Source organism: Syngnathus acus, chromosome 13, assembly GCF_901709675.1.
Source record: "Syngnathus acus chromosome 13, fSynAcu1.2, whole genome shotgun sequence".
Lineage (NCBI taxonomy): Eukaryota > Metazoa > Chordata > Actinopteri > Syngnathiformes > Syngnathidae > Syngnathus > Syngnathus acus.
In genome coordinates this window covers 682837-701702 of record NC_051098.1, presented here as the reverse complement: position 1 = coordinate 701702, position 18866 = coordinate 682837, and the positions used below count along the sequence as shown (strand labels likewise).

At 41.8% G+C, this 18866-nt stretch overlaps 2 protein-coding genes and 1 long non-coding RNA gene across 14 annotated transcripts in view; 1 reads left to right on the top strand and 2 right to left on the bottom strand.

The window, feature by feature from the left end:
* Positions 1–18866, bottom strand: part of brip1 (BRCA1 interacting protein C-terminal helicase 1) — a 194776-nt gene that overhangs the window by 152655 nt on the left and 23255 nt on the right. For 11 of the 12 annotated variants that reach the window (XM_037268387.1, XM_037268389.1, XM_037268386.1 and 8 more), the window contains one exon: positions 18284–18405. The exons of the other annotated variant lie outside the window; for it this stretch is intronic. In XM_037268387.1, the coding sequence (XP_037124282.1) occupies positions 18284–18405 (122 nt within the window). The remainder of the gene's footprint in view (positions 1–18283; positions 18406–18866) is intronic. 12 annotated transcript variants of the gene reach the window in all.
* LOC119132865 lies at positions 13079–15247 on the top strand. The gene is made up of 2 exons (XM_037268439.1): positions 13079–14068; positions 14176–15247. The coding sequence occupies exons 1-2, from the start codon at positions 13205–13207 to the stop codon at positions 14500–14502; spliced, it is 1191 nt and encodes a 396-aa protein (XP_037124334.1). The 5' UTR covers positions 13079–13204; the 3' UTR covers positions 14503–15247.
* Positions 16413–17702, bottom strand: LOC119132886. Its single transcript, XR_005099972.1, has 2 exons — positions 17489–17702; positions 16413–16975 (listed from the first exon to the last, which is right to left on the bottom strand). It is a non-coding gene; the product is annotated as an uncharacterized LOC119132886 (long non-coding RNA).

The window sequence follows — 18866 nt, the reverse complement described above, 5'->3', positions numbered from 1 at the left end:
GGCAATTGGACACAAGCGGGGCTTGAGGCAGTGCATGAACAGCTAGCCACAACTTCCCTAATGGCCTTCCAGAATCGCATTGCTCTTGATATGTTGTTGTCTGAGAAAGGAGGGGTCTGTGCAATGTTCGGAGAACAATGCTGTACCTTCATCCCCAACAACACCGCCCCTGATGGGAGCCTGACGAAAGCCATTGCAGGCCTGCGATCCCTCAACATGAGGATGAAAGAGCACTGGTGTGGACACATCGATGTGGGACAACTGGATGGATGCCTTTGGGAAGTATAAAGCCCTTGTGTCCTCAATTATAATATCAGTTGCGGTATTTACTGCTATACTCACCTTGTGTGGATGTTGTTGTATTCCATGTCTGCGTGCTCTGTTTAATCGTCTCATCACAGCAATATCGCCCATGGAAGACGAGATGGCCCGGGTATGCCTAATGTCTGAACGCCAGCATGTTGATGATAACGATGATGATGATGCAATTTTTGCACTTGAGTTTACAGACTTTTTCCCAGATCTGTGTATTTCCGAATGATGATGTCGCAACATTTATCCTTTTTGGTGTAAATATACGTATTTGTGTTCATACTTGTGATCCGACACCTGAAAATCGAGAGAAGTGGTTGTTTTTGGTAATGTAAAGATTGAGCAAATTTGTGATAAACAGGATAATAATAATTTAAGTGAAGCCTTGGCCTGCCAGACCTGGAGGCCTTGTCTTTACGAGTTTATGACTTTCCTTTTATCTAGGTTCTTCCTCTTTAGTGACAGGGATGTCTTTTGATCCTTATCAGCCATATGTATCCTTCCTGTCCTTATGTTGTGTGTGTGTGTTTTTGTTCCTGTAAGAGGCCTTCACTGACAATGAGCAGAGCTTATTTGCATAGGCGAAATGTTCTTATTTGGTTCAAAGAAACTTCATTCCTTTTAGTTAACTGTAGGTTTGGTTCATAGATTGTTGTTGATCGGAACTGTTTTTCTTTGTTAAGTGTTATATACAGTTTGAAGTACCGTAATTTTCGGACTATAAGTCGCACCGGAGTATAAGTCGCACCAGCCATAAAATACCCAAAAAAGTGAAAAAAAACATATATAAGTCGCTCCGGAGTATAAGTCGCATTTTGGGGGGCAATTTATTCGACAAAATCCAACACCAAGAACAGTCATGAACGAGCAACAACAGGCTAAACGATAGGTATGCTAACGTGACATAAACACAAACTAAGAGCTGAGAACGGCCCTGACGTAAAATTCAGAGTTATTCAAAAAACTATTACATAAATAACACGTTAATAAAAGCATCTGTGTCACTCCAATTCATTAAATCCATCAATCGTCCTTTGTCAACAATGCGTGCGCGCCGCTGACGGCTCTTGCACTTCAAAATATTCAACAGGCCCATATAACGATATATAAATTATATATCAAATAACTATTATATAAGCAATAATGATATCAAACCATCTGTGCACTCTAAATCATTAAATCCATCGATCAAATTCCTCGTCCTTTGTCAACAACGCCGCGCGTGCGTGCGCCCTGACGTCAGCCTCGTCGTTACTCCACAGATCTACTATATAACTATATTGTAGCGTTAACAAAGTTCAAGGAAAGACGTGGGTTTGGTAAACGGCCCTTTATTTAACAAAACAAACTTACAGGCGTGTGGCGGCGTGGACTTCCAGCCACGGAAATGGAAGAGAGCTCCTTAGACCAGTGGTCCCCAACCACCGGGCCGCGGACCGGTACCGGTCCGTGGGTCACTTGGTACCGGGCCGCGGAGCCGCAGAGGAAAAAAAAAAAAAATCTTTTTTTTTTTTTTTTTTCATTGACGATCAATTCATTCAGGTTAAGACGCTCGTCCCGGTCACGTGACATGTTTCCCCAGTCGAGCCCGCAAAGCTAGCAAAAATTATAATAAGAATTTATTTTGAAAAATATAAAAAATTTGGCGAATCTCTCCCAATTACATCTGTCGGTGCATCTGAAAAATAAGGACTCTTGACACAGGGCGCTCGTCTCGGTCACGTGACATGTCACCACAGTCAAGCCCGCGAGGCAAGCAAAAATGAGCAAGAAACAGAGAAGTTTGGAAAGCTTCTTCGGAAAGAGAAAAACGTCCAATGAGGACACTGAAGAAGAAGAGGCTACGACTTCTAAGAAAAGGAAAGCTGCATTTAAAAGAACATTTCTGGAGTCCTACTTAAAATATGGATTTATCGCCACAGGTGACTCTGACGCGCCAAGTGCACTCCGCATATGTGGCGAAAGGCTAGCTCACGAGGCAATGAAGCCTTCAAACCTGCTTCGGCACATGGAGACCAAGCATCCTGCATTTAAAGACAAACCTTAACCACTTCGGGTGTCATTGTCTCCGATTACGCCTAGATGGGAACGCAGAGGTGTAGCCAAGCCGGGGCGAGCCGGGGCGGCGTGGGTGATGTTCAGAGGCGTAGCCAGGAATTTTTCCAGTAGGGGCGCACGCCCACAGGAAAAAAATCGAACATCACCCACGCCGTTCGCTGATCGCTAAAACAACGTCCGGGAGGCAAACGGGTGAATGGATAACATCGCGCACATAGAATAGCGCAGCACATTCGCGCAAGACCGAAAGAAAAAAACGGCATGAAAATGAAGAATCGAAAAGCTCGATTTTTTTCTTTTCTTTTTTTTTTTATACAACCGGGGCGCAGGGAGATCCTAACCGGGGCGCCGCCCCGGCACGCCCGGCTTGGCTACTCCTCTGTGATGTTCGATTTTTTTCCTGTGTGGCGTGCGCCCCTACTGGAAATTCCTGGCTACGCCTCTGTGGGAACGGCTCATTTCTGAGAAAAGAGCCCGGTGCTCCCACTAATTCAACGTTTTATTTTTTATGTGGTGTTATATTGTTGTGTATGCCAGTCGTATCATTTTATTTCATCCTATTTATATATATAAATATTTAAATAATAAATATATAAATATATTTATTTATATAAAGGCCGGTCCGCGAAAATATTTCTGACACGTAACCGGTCCGTGGTGCAAAAAAGGTTGGGGACCACTGCCTTAGACGATAGGTATGCTAATGTGACATAAACACAAACTAAGAGCTGAGAACGGCCCTGACGTAAATTCAGAGTTATTAAAAGACACCTATTACATAATAACACGTTAATAAAACCATCTGTGTCACTCCAATTCATTAAATCCATCAATCGTCCTTTGTCAACAATGCGTGCGCGCCGCTGACGGCTCTTGCACTTAAAAATATTCCACAGGCCCATATAACGATATATAAATTATATATCAAATAACTATTATATAAGCAATAATGTTATCAAACCATCTGTGCACTCTAAATCATTAAATCCATCGATCAAATTCCTCGTCCTTTGTCAACAACGCCGCGCGTGCGTGCGCCCTGACGTCAGCCTCGTCGTTATTCCAGAGATCTACTATATAACTATATTGTAGCGTTAAAGTTCAAGGAAAGACGTGGGTTTGGTAAACGGCTCTTTATTTAACAAAACAAACTTCCAGGCGTGTGGCGGCGTGGACTTCCAGCCACGGAAGTGGAAGAGAGCTCAATACAATAGGACCGGGCGTGCGTAAAAGCCATGACCGAGCCCCATCCACCGTCCCCGGACAGCCACCCGGCTGAGCGCCGGCCCTCGACTTCCATCCACGGAGCTGAAAGACAGCTCGGTAGAGTAGGACCGGGCGTGCGTAAAAGCATTGTCCGAGCTCCATCCACCGTCCCTGGACAGCCACCCGGCCGAGCGCCGGCCCCCGACTTCAATCCACGGAAGTGAAAGAAAGCTCCGTCGAGTCAATCTTTGTCCTTTATGTAAACAACGCCGCGTCGCGCTGCTGCCGTCGCGCTGCTGACGTCGCGCTGCTGACGTCACTTGAAATTCAAATTACAGTAATCCCTTGCTACATTGCGGTTCGTTTATCGCGGTTTCATTTTCTTTTTTGAAAATGTTTGAAAAAAAACACATAAGTCGCTCCTGAGTATAAGTCGCCCCCCCACCCAAACTATGAAAAAAACCGCGACTTATAGTCCGAAAATTACGGTAGTTGCGTACAAGTTGTCCTATATTTACTCAATGTTTGTTTAAGGACCTGCACACCAGTTACCTTACATTTACTTAACCTTTGTTTTAGTGTTTAGGACAAGTTACTTATTATTATTGTGTGTTAATTTACCAAGTAGAGTTAGCCAAGGTTTAGTTGCATTGTTCCACAGGAAAGCGGCAATTCAAGTTATCTGATCACACTCGAGGACGAGTCAGCCAACCATGAGAGAAGAACAGCTGGTTGAGGAAAGAGGACAAATTCTGCGGGGGTCACGGGCCGACAATGAAGTGCTAATTCACACCACACTACATTCCTTAGCTAATCAGCGTTGCTACAGACACAATCTCCCCTCCCGTTAGTGTAGCAACGCCTCTGTAACCAGGACAACCAAAACATTGAAAAGAGGAGCACGTGAAGTAAGGACTCAGAATTGATGGAGATATGTGGTATCATCTGTCCCAGTGCGCCCCAGTGAAGGGTTCCTGCAAGGAACCAGATCCGCCATGGACAGCGTCCCCGCCCCCAGTTCAAACAGAGGCAAAATAATCCTCTTCCCCCTTGGTGGCCAGGTGGTCCACCCTGAGCGACTGAAGACAACGACCACGCAGCAGATATTTCCAAGTTCTCCCCGGACGGAACAGAGCTGCGAAGGGGGTGAGAATTGTGCTCGCCCTCCACCAGTGGGCGTGCCAAGCCCCCAACGGCTGAACAATCACGGCATTTTTATCTTGAACTGTTGTTATTGATAACATTCTGGTCGCCTAAGGCAGAGGGACCATGTGAGGCTTTTCCTGCAAAATAATATCTAGCCGCAGGTTTTTAACTCACACAAAATTTGGACTGGAGCATTGAGGAAAAACCTCATCTTCACTGGGAATTATTGCTGTTATTGTATTTTCTTACTTATGTTTGATTGATCGGGTTTGGCATAATCATATGATAAAACAGGAGGGATATGTTAGGGTTAACAGATTATCTTCATCGTATGATTATGTTGGAATGTAACCTGTAATAATTTACCTAGCTTGTCTGTTTAACAAAGTAGTAGAACAAAGTGCTAAGATCTTTTGAACTGATTGACTAGCTGCAGAGAGGCAATCAAAGTTGCTTTGTTTACACAACGTCGTAAAAGACCCCCTGCTATGCTTTTATCAGCAGGCCAGGGGCTTCACCCATCCTGTCCACCACACCCCCCACTCTCAACCCCACTCTGTTTCTCTCAATAAAAATGCTCCTGCATGAGGCCAGAGTCAGATCTCATTCGACCATCGCTGTAAGCACAGCGACGAATGGACTCTCCACCTGCAGGTGTCTAAAAAGACTTACTGGTCTCCTGTGTGGTTCTTGCAAAATAAGTTAGAGTGAGCACCACCCTAACAGGGTGTTTGATTTGGAGATGGCCTTTAGGCTTGCTTGGCACCATGGCGCTATTGGACATATTCTCACCACATACCAAGCACAGCGGACTCGGTGCCGTTGCATCCCAGCTGAAAGTGAATCCAAATGAAAGATAGCTTTCACTGTATTGCCTCCATCTCACTGTCTTTTCTTTTTCCTTTTGTCCACCACTCATATTAGGGCCTTTATCTGTGTCATAATTTTGTCTAGGGTCCTTTTTGGCATTTGCATTTTCCCTTCTCAAAAATTTCTCCATCACGGTCAATCGTTTGTCTTGCTGTGATCCCAAATTGCCACTGTTACTTGACGCGCAGCTGCAGCACTAACTAACTTTGTTTAGCGCCTGAGCGAATCCAAGATGGCGTGACCATAGCACTCTTGCGTCACTTCTTAGGTGATGCGAGAGTGCTACTGTAACATTTAATATAGTAGGTATACAGTATATATGTGTCACTCCAAATCATTCAGATCGTCCTTTATGTAAACAATGCTACGTGTGCGCCGCTGACGCCGGACTCGTCGTCAGTTGCAGTTCAAATTATTCCACAGGCCCATATAATTATAAACAACAATTTTATCAAACAATCTCTGTCACTCCAAGTCATTAAATCCCGTGATCGAATCCTTTGTACTTTATGTAAACAACGTCGGGTGTGCGCCGCGCCGCTGACGTCAGTTGCAGTTCAAATTACAGTAATCCCTTGCTACATCGCGGTTTGTTTATCGCAGTTTCACTACATCGCGGAATTTTGAATATTTGTGAATAATTTTACATAGTCATTCCTGAGTATAAATTGCCCCCCCACCCAAACTAAGAAAAAAAACACGATTTATAGTCCGAAAAATACAGTATTTATGTATGCTGTATATGTCCAAAGTCCGGCCCCAGGTCAGATTTCATATGGCCCGCAGTTTCGGTCTTATAATGTATTACCGTAATTTTCGGACTAAAAGTTGCTCCGGAATATAGGTCGCATTAGCCATAAAATGCACAATAACGTGAAAAAAAACATATATAAGTCGCTCCGGAGCATAAGTCGCATTTGGGGGGGAAATTTATTCGACAAAATCCAACACCAAGAACAGACATGAACGAGCAACAACAGGCTAAACGATAGGTATGCTAACGTGACATAAACACAAACGAAGAGCTGAGAACGGGCCTGACGTAACATTCAGAGTTATTAAAAAAACTATTACATAAATAAGACGTTTATAAAACCATCTGTGTCACTCCAATTCATTAAATCCATCGATCGTCCTTTGTCAACAATGGGTGCGCGCCGCTGACGGCGCTTGCACTTCATAATATTCCACAGGCCCATATAACGATATATAAATTATATATCAAATAACTATTATATAAGCAATTATATTATCAAACCATCTGTCACTCTAAATCAGGGGTGGCCAACCAGTCAGAGACTAAGAGCCACATTTTTTTACTGTGTACCGCAAAGAGCACATATATATATTAGGGGTGTAACGATTCATCGATACACATCGATTAATCGATATAATGCTCTACGATTTATTGGCATCGATGCTAAACGTAAACATCGATTTATATCGCCGTGTTTGACCTCGGACATTAGACGCGACTTTATTTTGAAATCCAGTTCATTGTTGCTTGCTTCCTCTTTCCGGGAGCAGAGTGTTGTGAGCAGAGCAGGCACGTGAAAGGGGAGCCGACAACTACGCGGCTCCTGGGCTGGTGCTATGGCTAGTGTCCAAGAAGACGAGGAAATTCGCTCCCCTTTGGGCTTCAAGTCATTCGTTTTGAAGCACTTTGGATTCCAAAGAAAAGATGGCTCAACGGACAATTAGAATTATTGTAAATAAATAGTTCAGTAATGCACTTTAAAGTTAATGGTATTCCAAAAAAAGAAAGAATATTCATTTTTCTTTACTTATATGAGAAAAAATATAGGAATTTGATAAAGTTCAGTGTTAAAATAAGCACTTTGTATACTACAATACTCTTGTAATTTCCTAAATAAAGAGTTTGCAGTACCTTGTTGATTTTGCGTATGAATTGTTATAAATCAGGATATTGTTCTATATTTTTTATTTAAAAAAATAAATAAAAAATATCGATCGTGGAGCACTATATCGTGATATATCGTGAATGAATCACAGCAGGCTTTAAGATATCGGCAAATATCGTATCGAGGTTCTTTGTATCGATATGATATCGTATCGTGACAAAACCCGCGATTTACACCCCTAATATATATATATATCGTTCCAGTGGCCAAGAAGCCCACCATCACAGGTTTGAATGACTATAGACCTGTCGCACTGACATCTGTGGTCATGAAATCTTTCGAGAGGTTAGTGCTGAACCACCTGAAGGATGTCACGGGCTCCCTGCTTGACCCCCTCCAGTTTGCCTACCGGGCAAACAGGTCAGTGGATGATGCGGTCAACATGGGACTACACTACATCCTGCACCACCTGGACACCCCAGGAACGTACGCCAGGATCCTGTTCGTGGACTTCAGCTCGGCGTTCAACACCATCGCTTCTGACATCCTCCAACAGAAGCTCATCCAGCTTGCGGTGCCTGCCTCCACCTGTCAGTGGATCACCAGCTTCCTGACCAACAGGAGACAGCGTGTGAGGCTGGGGGGCATCACATCTGACACCCGGACCACCAATACTGGAGCCCCTCAGGGGTGCGTCCTCTCCCCACTGCTCTTCTCTCTCTACACCAATGATTTCTCCTCAGGTGACTCTCCTGTGAAGCTCCTGAAGTATGCAGACGACACCACTCTCATCGGACTGATCCAGGACGGTGATGAGACTGCGTACAGACAGGAGGTGGAGCGGCTGGTCCACTGGTGCAGCCAAAACCCCCTGGAGCTGAACTCGCTCAAGACCGTGGAGATGACAGTGGATTTCAGGCGAGACCCTTCACCAATTTTACCCCTCACTATCCGCAGTAATACTATTCTCTCCACAGACACCTTCAAGTTCCTGGGAACCACAATCTCTCGGGACCTGAAATGGACTGGCCACATAGACTCTGTCCGGAAGAAGGCCCAGCAGAGGCTGTATTTCCTGAGACAGCTCAAGAAGTTCAACCTGCCGCGAGAGCTTCTGAAGACCTTCTACACTGCCATCATCCAGTCTGTCCTCTGCACCTCCATCACTGTCTGGTTTGGATCGGCCTCCAAACAAGACAAGCACAGACTGCAATGGACAATCAGGACTGCTGAAAAAATCATTGGAATCAACCTCCCATCTATCCAAGACTTGTACCTGCCCAGGACCAGGAAACGTGCAAGGAACATCTCTACAGACCCTTCTCACCCAGGTTGCAGTCTGTTTGAACTACTCCCCTCCGGACGGCGTTATAGAGCTCGGTACGCCAAAACCAGCAGACACAGAGACAGCTTCTTCCCCCAGGCTGTTGCTCTGATGAACTCACACCACTCTTAGAGTCTCAGAGTCATTACTGTGCAATAACATCCTGCTCTCCACACCTTTTTTGAATTTGTCTACACTGTTTGTACTATGTGTCCTCTCTGCATCCATTGCAGCCTGGTCATCCTGGAAGAGGGACCTTCCCATCTGTGGTCTCTTCTCAAGGTTTCTCATTTCCCCTAGCTGGAGTTTGGAGTTTTTCCTTGCCCTTTTGGGAGTTTAAGATCAGGGGATGTTTGAGAATATTTGCCATTTTTCACATGTCCTGAGTGTTTTTAGTCACCTAAATGTTGAACAGAGGGTGTGATTTACCGAAGTCAAATTCCTTGTTTGGCACGCTCAAATATGGCGAATAAAAACTCTTGAATCTTGAACTAAGTCAAAGTCAAAGTCAAAGTCAGCTTTATTGTCAATCCCTTCATATGTCAAGACACACAAAGAAACCGAAATTCCGTTTCCTCCATCCCACGGTGACGAGACATACAAGTAGGCGACACAAAACAAAAACAAGAAGGCACAATACTATATACTATATACGTATATATACTATATATATATATACATATATATATACACATACACATACATACATATATACATACATATATACATATATATATACACATACATACATATATATATATACACATACATACATATATATATATACACATACATACATATATACATACATATACATACTATATACCGTTTTTTCCTATGTATAATGCGCCCCCATGTATAATACGCACCCTAAAAATGGCATGTCGATGCTGGAAAAAAGCCTGTACCCATGTATAATACGCACCCAAATTTTGACTTTTTTATATATATATATATATATATTTTTTTTTTTTAAAGTCCCAATGATCGTCACACACGCATCTGGGTGTGGTGAAATTTGTCCTCTGCATTTGACCCATCCCGGTGTGATTTTGATCCATCCCCTGGGGGAGAGGGGAGCAGTGAGCAGCAGCGGCGCCGCGCTCGGGAATCATTTGGTGATCTAACCCCCCAATTCCAACCCTTAATGCTGAGTGCCAAGCAGGGAGGCATTGGGTCCCATTTTTATAGTCTTTGGTATGACCCGGCCGGGTTACTTAAGTCCGTAAACGTAAAATTATTTCAGAAAAAAGATCATCTTTGGGAACAACCGGATGTTATTCTGCCGGTCAGTATCACTGCGCATGCAGTAGCAAACTCGATAGCGAAGAAATATGTGAGACTCTCAACGGGATCACCAATATTTGAGTGATGTTCCAGTTATTTATCACAATTATTTATTATTATAATAATAATATATATAATATACATAATAATTATTTATTTATTATTCACAATTGTCGTGCTGATCTTTCTGGTGATTTCTTAACTAGGCTGGATGTATTTTTTTTGTTGCCGTGGATTTCTCCGACTGCCCAGAAAGGCACCACCGCGATCGGTTAGGTTAAAATGAAAAGAGAGGAAAGTGACGTGCGGACATGTGAAAAAGGCGGCTCTGTATGGGAGAGAAGTTGAAGAGGAATAAAAACACCCTTGGAAACCAAAGCGTGCCCCTCGTCGTGACTCGGAGCCGCAACAAATGTTTCGGATTTGTGTAGGGTACATTGTGACAGCAAACGAGCAGGTGATCGAGCAAGCGCTGATACGAGAGCATTGGTTCGTATGGAGCGTGTTTGAAGTGAACAGCAGAGAAGAAGGAACAAGGCAAAGTGTTGTGAAATAAAATATTACCTGTAATACGCATTTTGTTATTTGCTGATTGAAACTGCTAATTAAACTGTGAATTGAAACTAACAGAAAGAAAACTGAACTCTCGCTCTTTATATAGCTGACATGTCTTGCGCATCCGTTCTGCGCATACTGTAATGGCGGCCTCCATATGATATACGGTCTGCGATGGAGATTAAAAAACAAACAATATTTGACAATAACACACCATCGCATCAAACGATGTGTCGTCAATTATGAATTTTACTGACTGAGTGTGTTGGGCAGGATGGCTGAATGCGATGCGCGATTGACAACAAACAAGAAGAAAGGTGATTTCAAGTTTTATTTCGAGGGAGATTTGTCATGTCTCGTCCCCAGTTTTGCTATGTGTCTAGGTTGCCATAGTTTCTGTTCGCATCGCCCCTCCCTTCCTGTGTCACCTCAATCAATGTAACCGCGGTCACCTGCCTCGTGTTTCGTGTTTTGTATTTAAGTCCTGTCTGCCCCTCGCTCACCGTCGGATCATTGCATGTGTTACTGTCATGATGTCTGTTTGGTTTCTGTTCCTGTCTTTGGTAATGTCACCCTGTCTTTTTGTTCCACATCTTTGTCGGTCAGTCCTGTTGTTGGTTTTGTTAGAGAGTTATGTTAGTTTACCAAGTCTGTGTTTTGAGTTCCTCCAATGAACCCTGGTCCAAGCTGCACTTGGTCGCCCTGCTCTTTTCCACACTCCATCCGTGACAAGATTTTCTTCAAAAATTGTTGTACCATGATTTTCTTCTTCAAAAAAAAAAAAACAAAAAAAAACTTTTTTTTAAATTGTACCCATGTATAATGCGCACCCCAGATTTTAGGACAATAAATTAGTTAAATTTTGCGCATTATACTGGAAAAAAACGGTATATAGCATTAGCATTTGTGAGGTTAAAATGATCTATTTTACTTCAATTATCAATGCACAATTTACCCCAGTGATTTTCTCTAACGGCAACAACTTACCCCCATACCTAGGGCAAGTTGTGCAACAAAACCCACTTTTTCTAAAGCTGTATTGTCTCAAACAGGTTGTTTAAGATCCAAAGCAATTGCTCCCAGGAATGCACAACATCCTAAACTATATGTAGATATCTTAGTTGGAGGCATTACTGTTATCCCCTTGCTTTAAGGGCACTTTAAGTAAAAATTGGCACTACTTACCCCCACTCTCCCTATACATCTACAAAATGCGCATAGCGCTGCTATGGTAACTTGTGACCAATAGAGGTCCCTGTTTAACCAAAGTTAACAACAGAACGTCACATCTACATATGTTACACAAACACACCCACACACCCACACGCGCGCATAATATTTATATTTTCAATATTTATACAAATATTTTCTGTTATTTATACTATTAATGTATTATTACATGTTTGAAACTATTATTTAATGTTCTAATAATAACATATGCACTTAAATGGTTCATATACATTATCGACACACAAAATATGTACAGATGAGAGGGTGACCCTACTTCACGGATTTTACTGACCGCGGGGTGGTTTTGGCATTCACCAATTATCCGCGATAAACGAGGGATTACTGTATCTCAGAAATCAGCATGAAAGGTCTTGCTGGACATCTCCCACAAAAAAAAAAGTGCGCCCAAATCAAGTACGGAAGAGGATTAGGGCCATGAAGAAAAAAAAAAACGAAGGGCGACAGATTCTGACTTTTTTTTCTCAGAATTCTGACTTTATTCTCAGAATTCTGACTTTAAAAGTCAGAATTCCCAATTTCTGACTTTAAAGTCAGAATTCTGACTTTATTCTCAGAATTCTGACTTTAAAGTGGGAAGTTCAGAATTCTGACTTTATTCTCAGAAATTCCGACTTTAAAGTCAGAATTTCGAGGGAAAGTCAGTGTGGTGTGGTTTTGACCAGAGAGGACATTATGTCGGTCAACGAGTGACTTTTTGCGTGCCAGAGGATTGCCGGATGACATCATTCACACTTGGAGGAGCAGTGAGTAAATAAAGCATTGTGTTCATTTGGTGACTGTTGCGTATATAACTGGCTCCGTGTAGCATGTAGCTCCGTTGCTAATTGATAGCTCTTGACGGGACGCGCCGCATTTACACGTAAAGAAGCATTATGCGTATTTTTGTTCATTCAGTAGTCAGTTTTCATTAAACCGATGACGTAATGCACGATTATAATATATATACACGTCACGGCAACGCACAAAGCGTCGGTAAAACACCGCGACTCGCGGCATAAACTATGCCTTGCTGATTGTGACCGGCTGCAATATCATTGCACCTTAAATTTAACTCAATACACTGATCCACACTGTTGTTAAGAGTGTTGTTCTACGTGCCACAATTCAAGGTTACATCATTTGAAGTATAATCATGCACACACGCACGTCTTTATTTACTCACTGGATGAGACTTGTTTAGTGATGTTATACCTGACATCGTACCAGGAGTATTAGTATTAAAAACAACTTTATACAATAAGCATACTGTCATAAAGTCATGTTTTCAAAATGCCCACTGTTGTGTTTGACAAATTGTAATTGTTTTTACTTTGTTGTGCAGATAAAGTGACTGATGGAGGGTGCAACTCAACCAGTGCCTGAAAAGCCGGATTTGGATGACTTAATCAAGCTATGCTTTAGACTTGCATTCAGCAACAAGGAAATACTTGCAGTTTTAGCACATAATGCTCAGACTATTATAAGTATTCGGACTCTGAAGAGAACTTGTAAAAGACTTGGTCTGTTCCGAAGAAAGAATCAGTCGGACCTGGGAGATGTGTTGGCTTTTGTCCAGCATGAAATCCTGACTTGTGGCCAGATGCAAGGTTATCGCTGGCTTCATCTACGTGCGATTCAAAAAGGATTTGTTGTCTCACAAGATACAATAAGACAAATTATAAAATTGGTTGACCCGGTCGGCGTGGAATTAAGAAGAGCACGACGCCTTAGAAGACGCCAGTACAGCTGCAGAGGCCCAAATGCTCTTTGGCACATGGATGGCTATGATAAATTAAAACCCTATGGGATTTGCATCCATGGTTGTATTGATGGGTTTAGCCGGTATATGTTATGGGCAGAGGCCTATACCACAAACAATGATCCCAAGGTGATTGCAAGTTATTTTATCAAAACAGTTTCACGCATTGGTGGATGTCCAGAGAGGATCCGTGCAGACAGGGGCACAGAAAATGGTTGTGTTGAACAGATGCAATTGTGTTTGCGACAAAACCACTCTGACAATTTTGCTGGGGAGAAAAGTTTTCTTTACGGGAGAAGTACTGCCAATCAGCGCATTGAAGGGTGGTGGTCCATCCTTTGCAAACAGAGCGCACAGTTCTGGATTAATTTATTTCAAACTCTTCAGGAGGATGGTCACTACACAGGAGATTTTCTGGATAAAAGTCTTATCCAGTTCTGCTTTCTTAATCTTGTGCAGGTAAAATATTTTGTCTCTCCCATCATGTTTTTGAAGTTGAAATGAATAAATTGAGTAGTAAAAAATAACAATGTACTTAAATACTTAACTATGCTGCTCTTGTGCAGGATGAGCTGGATGAAGTTGTGAACACATGGAACTCGCACAAAATAAGACCAAGGTCGAACGGTGATACAGCTTCAGGCCGGCCAGTCGTCATGTATTCATTCCCTGCCATGCACAGTGCCGAGGATCGACTGAAACCCACTGGAATGCAAGATATCACTGCGTGTATGGAAGAGTGCACTCCAAAATGCCAGTTTCCTTGCGATGAAACTGTATTTGAACTGTGTTGTCTGCTAATGGAGGAAAATGAATGGCACGCTCCATCAGATCCATTGCATGCAAGTGACTTGTATCTTATGTTGAGAGAGGAATTACTGAAGATTGTTTGACAAGCGTATTGATGTAATACATATAAACTCCTCAGAAAATAATTTAATCAGTAGTCTGTATACTCAGTTACTATGTTTTTTTAGTCTTACAATGCCTTCTTGACCTTTAAATATTCCTTAATGACCCAAATTTTCCAGAATAATTCATTGCAAAATTGAAATTTTTTTAACTATGCTTACCTGATCTATGGTTATTCTTTTCCATTTGTGACTAACAAAAACAAAGATGTTACATTTTGCTTGAAATGTCCTGAACTTGACTGCTTAAATATGTATTAAGTATTAATGTATTACTTGTATATTAGAAATTGTGTCTTTTCATAGAAGGCATCTGTACAACATAATACTTTATTTTTATATACCAACATTCAGGTGCAGTCAGGAAATACATAGTGGATGAAGAGTGAGTTTATTGAATGCAATAAAATATTACTACTCTTCATTACAGAAGCATTCACTTAATACTATGTAGCTGCTGAAAACAACCATCCAATGGTTATGCATAACATCTTGGGTCATTTTAATAAAACCCTAGAACTTTTATATAACTGGAACATAATGCCAAATGCAAGCTGTTTCTATAAAATTCTAAAAACAGTGAAGGAACGAATACAAAGTTTGTTTCTATTTGACCAATAAGAACAGTGAACAAAATATGTTGTGTTGATGCAACTTACAACGGATAATTAACGGAGTTATGGTTATTGACAGAATTAAACAATATCCATGACCCAGATATTGCTTTCGAGAACGGCATTGAATTCTGATCGGAAGTCTGGAAAATTTTCATAGCTGTCAGCAATGTACAAAACCTTTCCACACGTGTGCCCCACTGGTCTTCTACTAAACTGTCATTTGTTGAAACTCCACAAGGATGGTGTCGGTGACAATAAGATCAGATCCAGTGCAAAACCGGAGAAATTTCTGAAGCTTGAGTTCATCCAACTCTCTGATGAACCTTTTCAGATGATTTACCACTTCCTTCTGCTTTGAGGTTAAATCATTTGGAAATTTCAGCAGTTGGCAGACCTTTTTGGAAGTAGGTTGCAAGTCAGAGCACAACTTGTTAAGTGCATCAGGACTTATGAAGTCATGATGAAAAGTAACCTCCCTCCAGCAGTCAATAACAAACATGGGCTTTTGGACAAGTTCTTTGTGGGCTATTTCCTGCAGTATTGTGGGAAAGGTTTCAGGTGTGATTCTCTTTCTACACCCATAGCTGTCAAGAACTTCCACAAGATCATCTTGGTCCACTTCTGAAAAGTCCTTCATTGCGTCCATCAAAACGTCACGCTCCTGGCTGCTCACAAACTGCAGAAAGTGAGCCCTTGGATCACTGTAGACACAGTTGAAAAGCACTTGCTCGAGGAAAGGAAACGCAAGTTTGTTTGGGAAATAGCAACACTCTTGGTAACCTTTTATAAGTATTCTCCCAACTGCTTTCCACTTTGCTGCAGAAAAATCATGACGGATAAATGGCACCTTAATTGATGTACCAAGGGTGCATCGGTCATAGAATTCCTGCCAGAAACAGGTGAGAACATCTCTCAGTACTCCAGACCCAACACCTGCTTCTTCTCTATCATCCGGGAGTATGCGTTTCACACTGAGTGGTTTGTTCAGTATTCTCTTTACAGAATGCTCTTATCATATCATTCAATGTGTCAGTGGAGTGGACAGTTATAGTCAACACATCTTGTGGATCAGGTGGATTGAGGGGCATAGCAGGACCATCGTAGATCATTGTGACGTCTGTATCTTCCTCTGTGTCATATGTGGGACCAAAGGTAATTTCTGAATTAACAGAAATGTTGAATGGCTGGTAGACTTCATTTGAATAAACAGAGACCTCGTCACTTTCTGCGGCATTGTATTCACTGCCATTGTCTGACGTAACTTCCTCGTGTGTGTGGACATCATCTTGGTTGTCTTTTGGTCTTGTTGCAATGTAAAAACGCAACAATGTTAGCTTTGCAGCCTCGTACATATAGCCGATGGAATGGCAGGTGTCATCAGTGAGGCAGTTTTGTTTGAAATCCCAAACCTTAAACTCAAAGTCCAATTGTGATCCTTTGGGAGAAATTCCATCTGGGAAAAATAGTTTTTTTCCTTCCTTGAGAATGTCTTTCAACCCAGCTTCCGTGGACATTTGAAGTTTTCTGGTACCCCCTCCCTGCTTCTCCCTCACCTGTTTGGTCATCTTTCCATCACTGTGTATCCATCCGATCGCAATATTTCTTGTTGTTTTCTGCTTCTTTGTCTCTTGTGGTTGTGTCTTTGAGGTGGTGTCCTCTTTGTCACTGTCTTTCCTGAGTTTCATTTTTCACGTAGTTTTTTCTAAAAGTCAGTTTTTTCTTTTGGATGTAGGCTGTTTTGTCTTGCAAAAATTAAAGAGTGCAATGCGGTCTCCATAGCGAGGGATGTAATTGGCAAGAGCGGCATCGTCCATCAGTGCGATGACATCACTGTCAATCTGCACGATGACAGAAAAAAAAATCGGTCACACACTATCACTTAATTTGAAAGAATGAAGCACAAATATAATACTTATTGTAAATCAAATCCACACTCGACAACATGTTGCAACTGTTTTAATCTTTAAGAATTTATTAAGCCACATTTATACCTGAAGTCTATGTGTTTTTTATTTCATTTTATACACTATTTCAATCATCAGTTGACTTAATGTGAGTGTGTAAATACTTAAAATGATCTAGCGTTGGATTGTGGTATGGAGAGTCAGCAAGGCATAAGGGGTTTTACCGACGCTTTGTGACGTTGCCGTGACGTGTATATATATTTATAATCGTGCATCGGTTTAATGAAACTGACTACTGAATGAACAAAAATACGCATAATGCTTCTTTACGTGTAAATGCGGCGCGTCCCGTCAAGAGCTATCGATTAGCAACGGAGCTACATGCTACACGGAGCCAGTTATATACGCAACAGTCACCAAAATGAACACAATGCTTTATTTACTCACCCCCTGCTCCTCCAAGTGTGAAATGATGTCCTCCGGCAATCCTCTGGCACGCAAAAAGTCACTCGTTGACGACATAATGTCCTCTCTGGTCAAAACCACACCACACTGACTTTCCCTCCGCCACCCCACGCCATAAAGTCAGAATTCTGACTTTATTCTCAGAATTCTGACTTTAAAGTCAGAATTCCGACTTTAAAGTCAGAATTCTGAGAATAAAGTCAGAATTCTGACTTTAAAGTCAGAATTCTGAGAATAGTCAGAATTCTGAGTTTAAAGTCAGAAATTGGAAATTCTGACTTTAAAGTCAGAATTCTGACTTTATCTCAGAATTCTGACTTTAAAGTGGGAATTCTGACTTTAAAGTCAGAATTCTGAGAATAAAGTCAGAATTCTGAGAAAAAAAGTCAGAATCCTGTCACCCTTCGTTTTTTTTTTTCTTCACTGGCCCTAATCCTCTTCCGTACTGGTACGACCAACTGAGAAATATACCAAAAAATACCAGGTGAAATTAGAGTCCAGGTAAATCCATAATATTAGAAGTTATTCTCTGGTCTTGGTTTCTTCCATACTATAAATGCCTTTCACCTATTTTGTGCAAAAATAATCATGACCAACAGATGCTGAGTATGTCAAATACTTTGAAAAACTAACACATAGGGTCTGATAAAACATCAGAATGAAATTAAAAAAAAAAAAAACTAAATTCTGCAGGGACCAAAATTGACTTCTGCGTGAAGAATGTGCTGTAAGGTAACATGCTGTAAAGTTAAATAATAATTGAAAACTTAATCCGACCTTGGGTTCTGCAGTGCAAATGCGTTTCCTCTCAGGCTGGAAATTTGCTTCGTCACCAATGTGGGAAAACTGGTTTGTCTCAACCAGCTCAGAGGGTAACCTTTCTCCGGGAACTGACTTGGCTGACAAACACAACGAAAATCAAGTGAGTCCATGTGATAAATATACTGCCTGTGACATCATACATTGTCAATTTTAAACGAACACCTGGTGAGAACAATACGTATGATATAGGGATAGGAAACAATTGTTTTTGCAACCAACCAATTTGTCAGTACCGTAATTTCATAGTTTGGGTGGGGGGGCGACTTATCATAAGGAGCGACTTATGTGTTTTTTTTTCAAATATTTTCCAAAAAAAATAAAAAATGAAACCGCGATAAACGAACCGCGATGTAGCAAGGGATTACTGTAATTTGAATTTCAAGTGACGTCAGCAGCGCGACGCGGCGTGGCGGTTGTTTACATAAAGGACAAAGATTGATCACGGGATGACGAAGATGACGAAGGACCGGCATCATTAGCGGCTTTGTTTCTAAGTGACACGGCGGACGAAGAGTTTGAAGGATTTAAGGATTTGGAG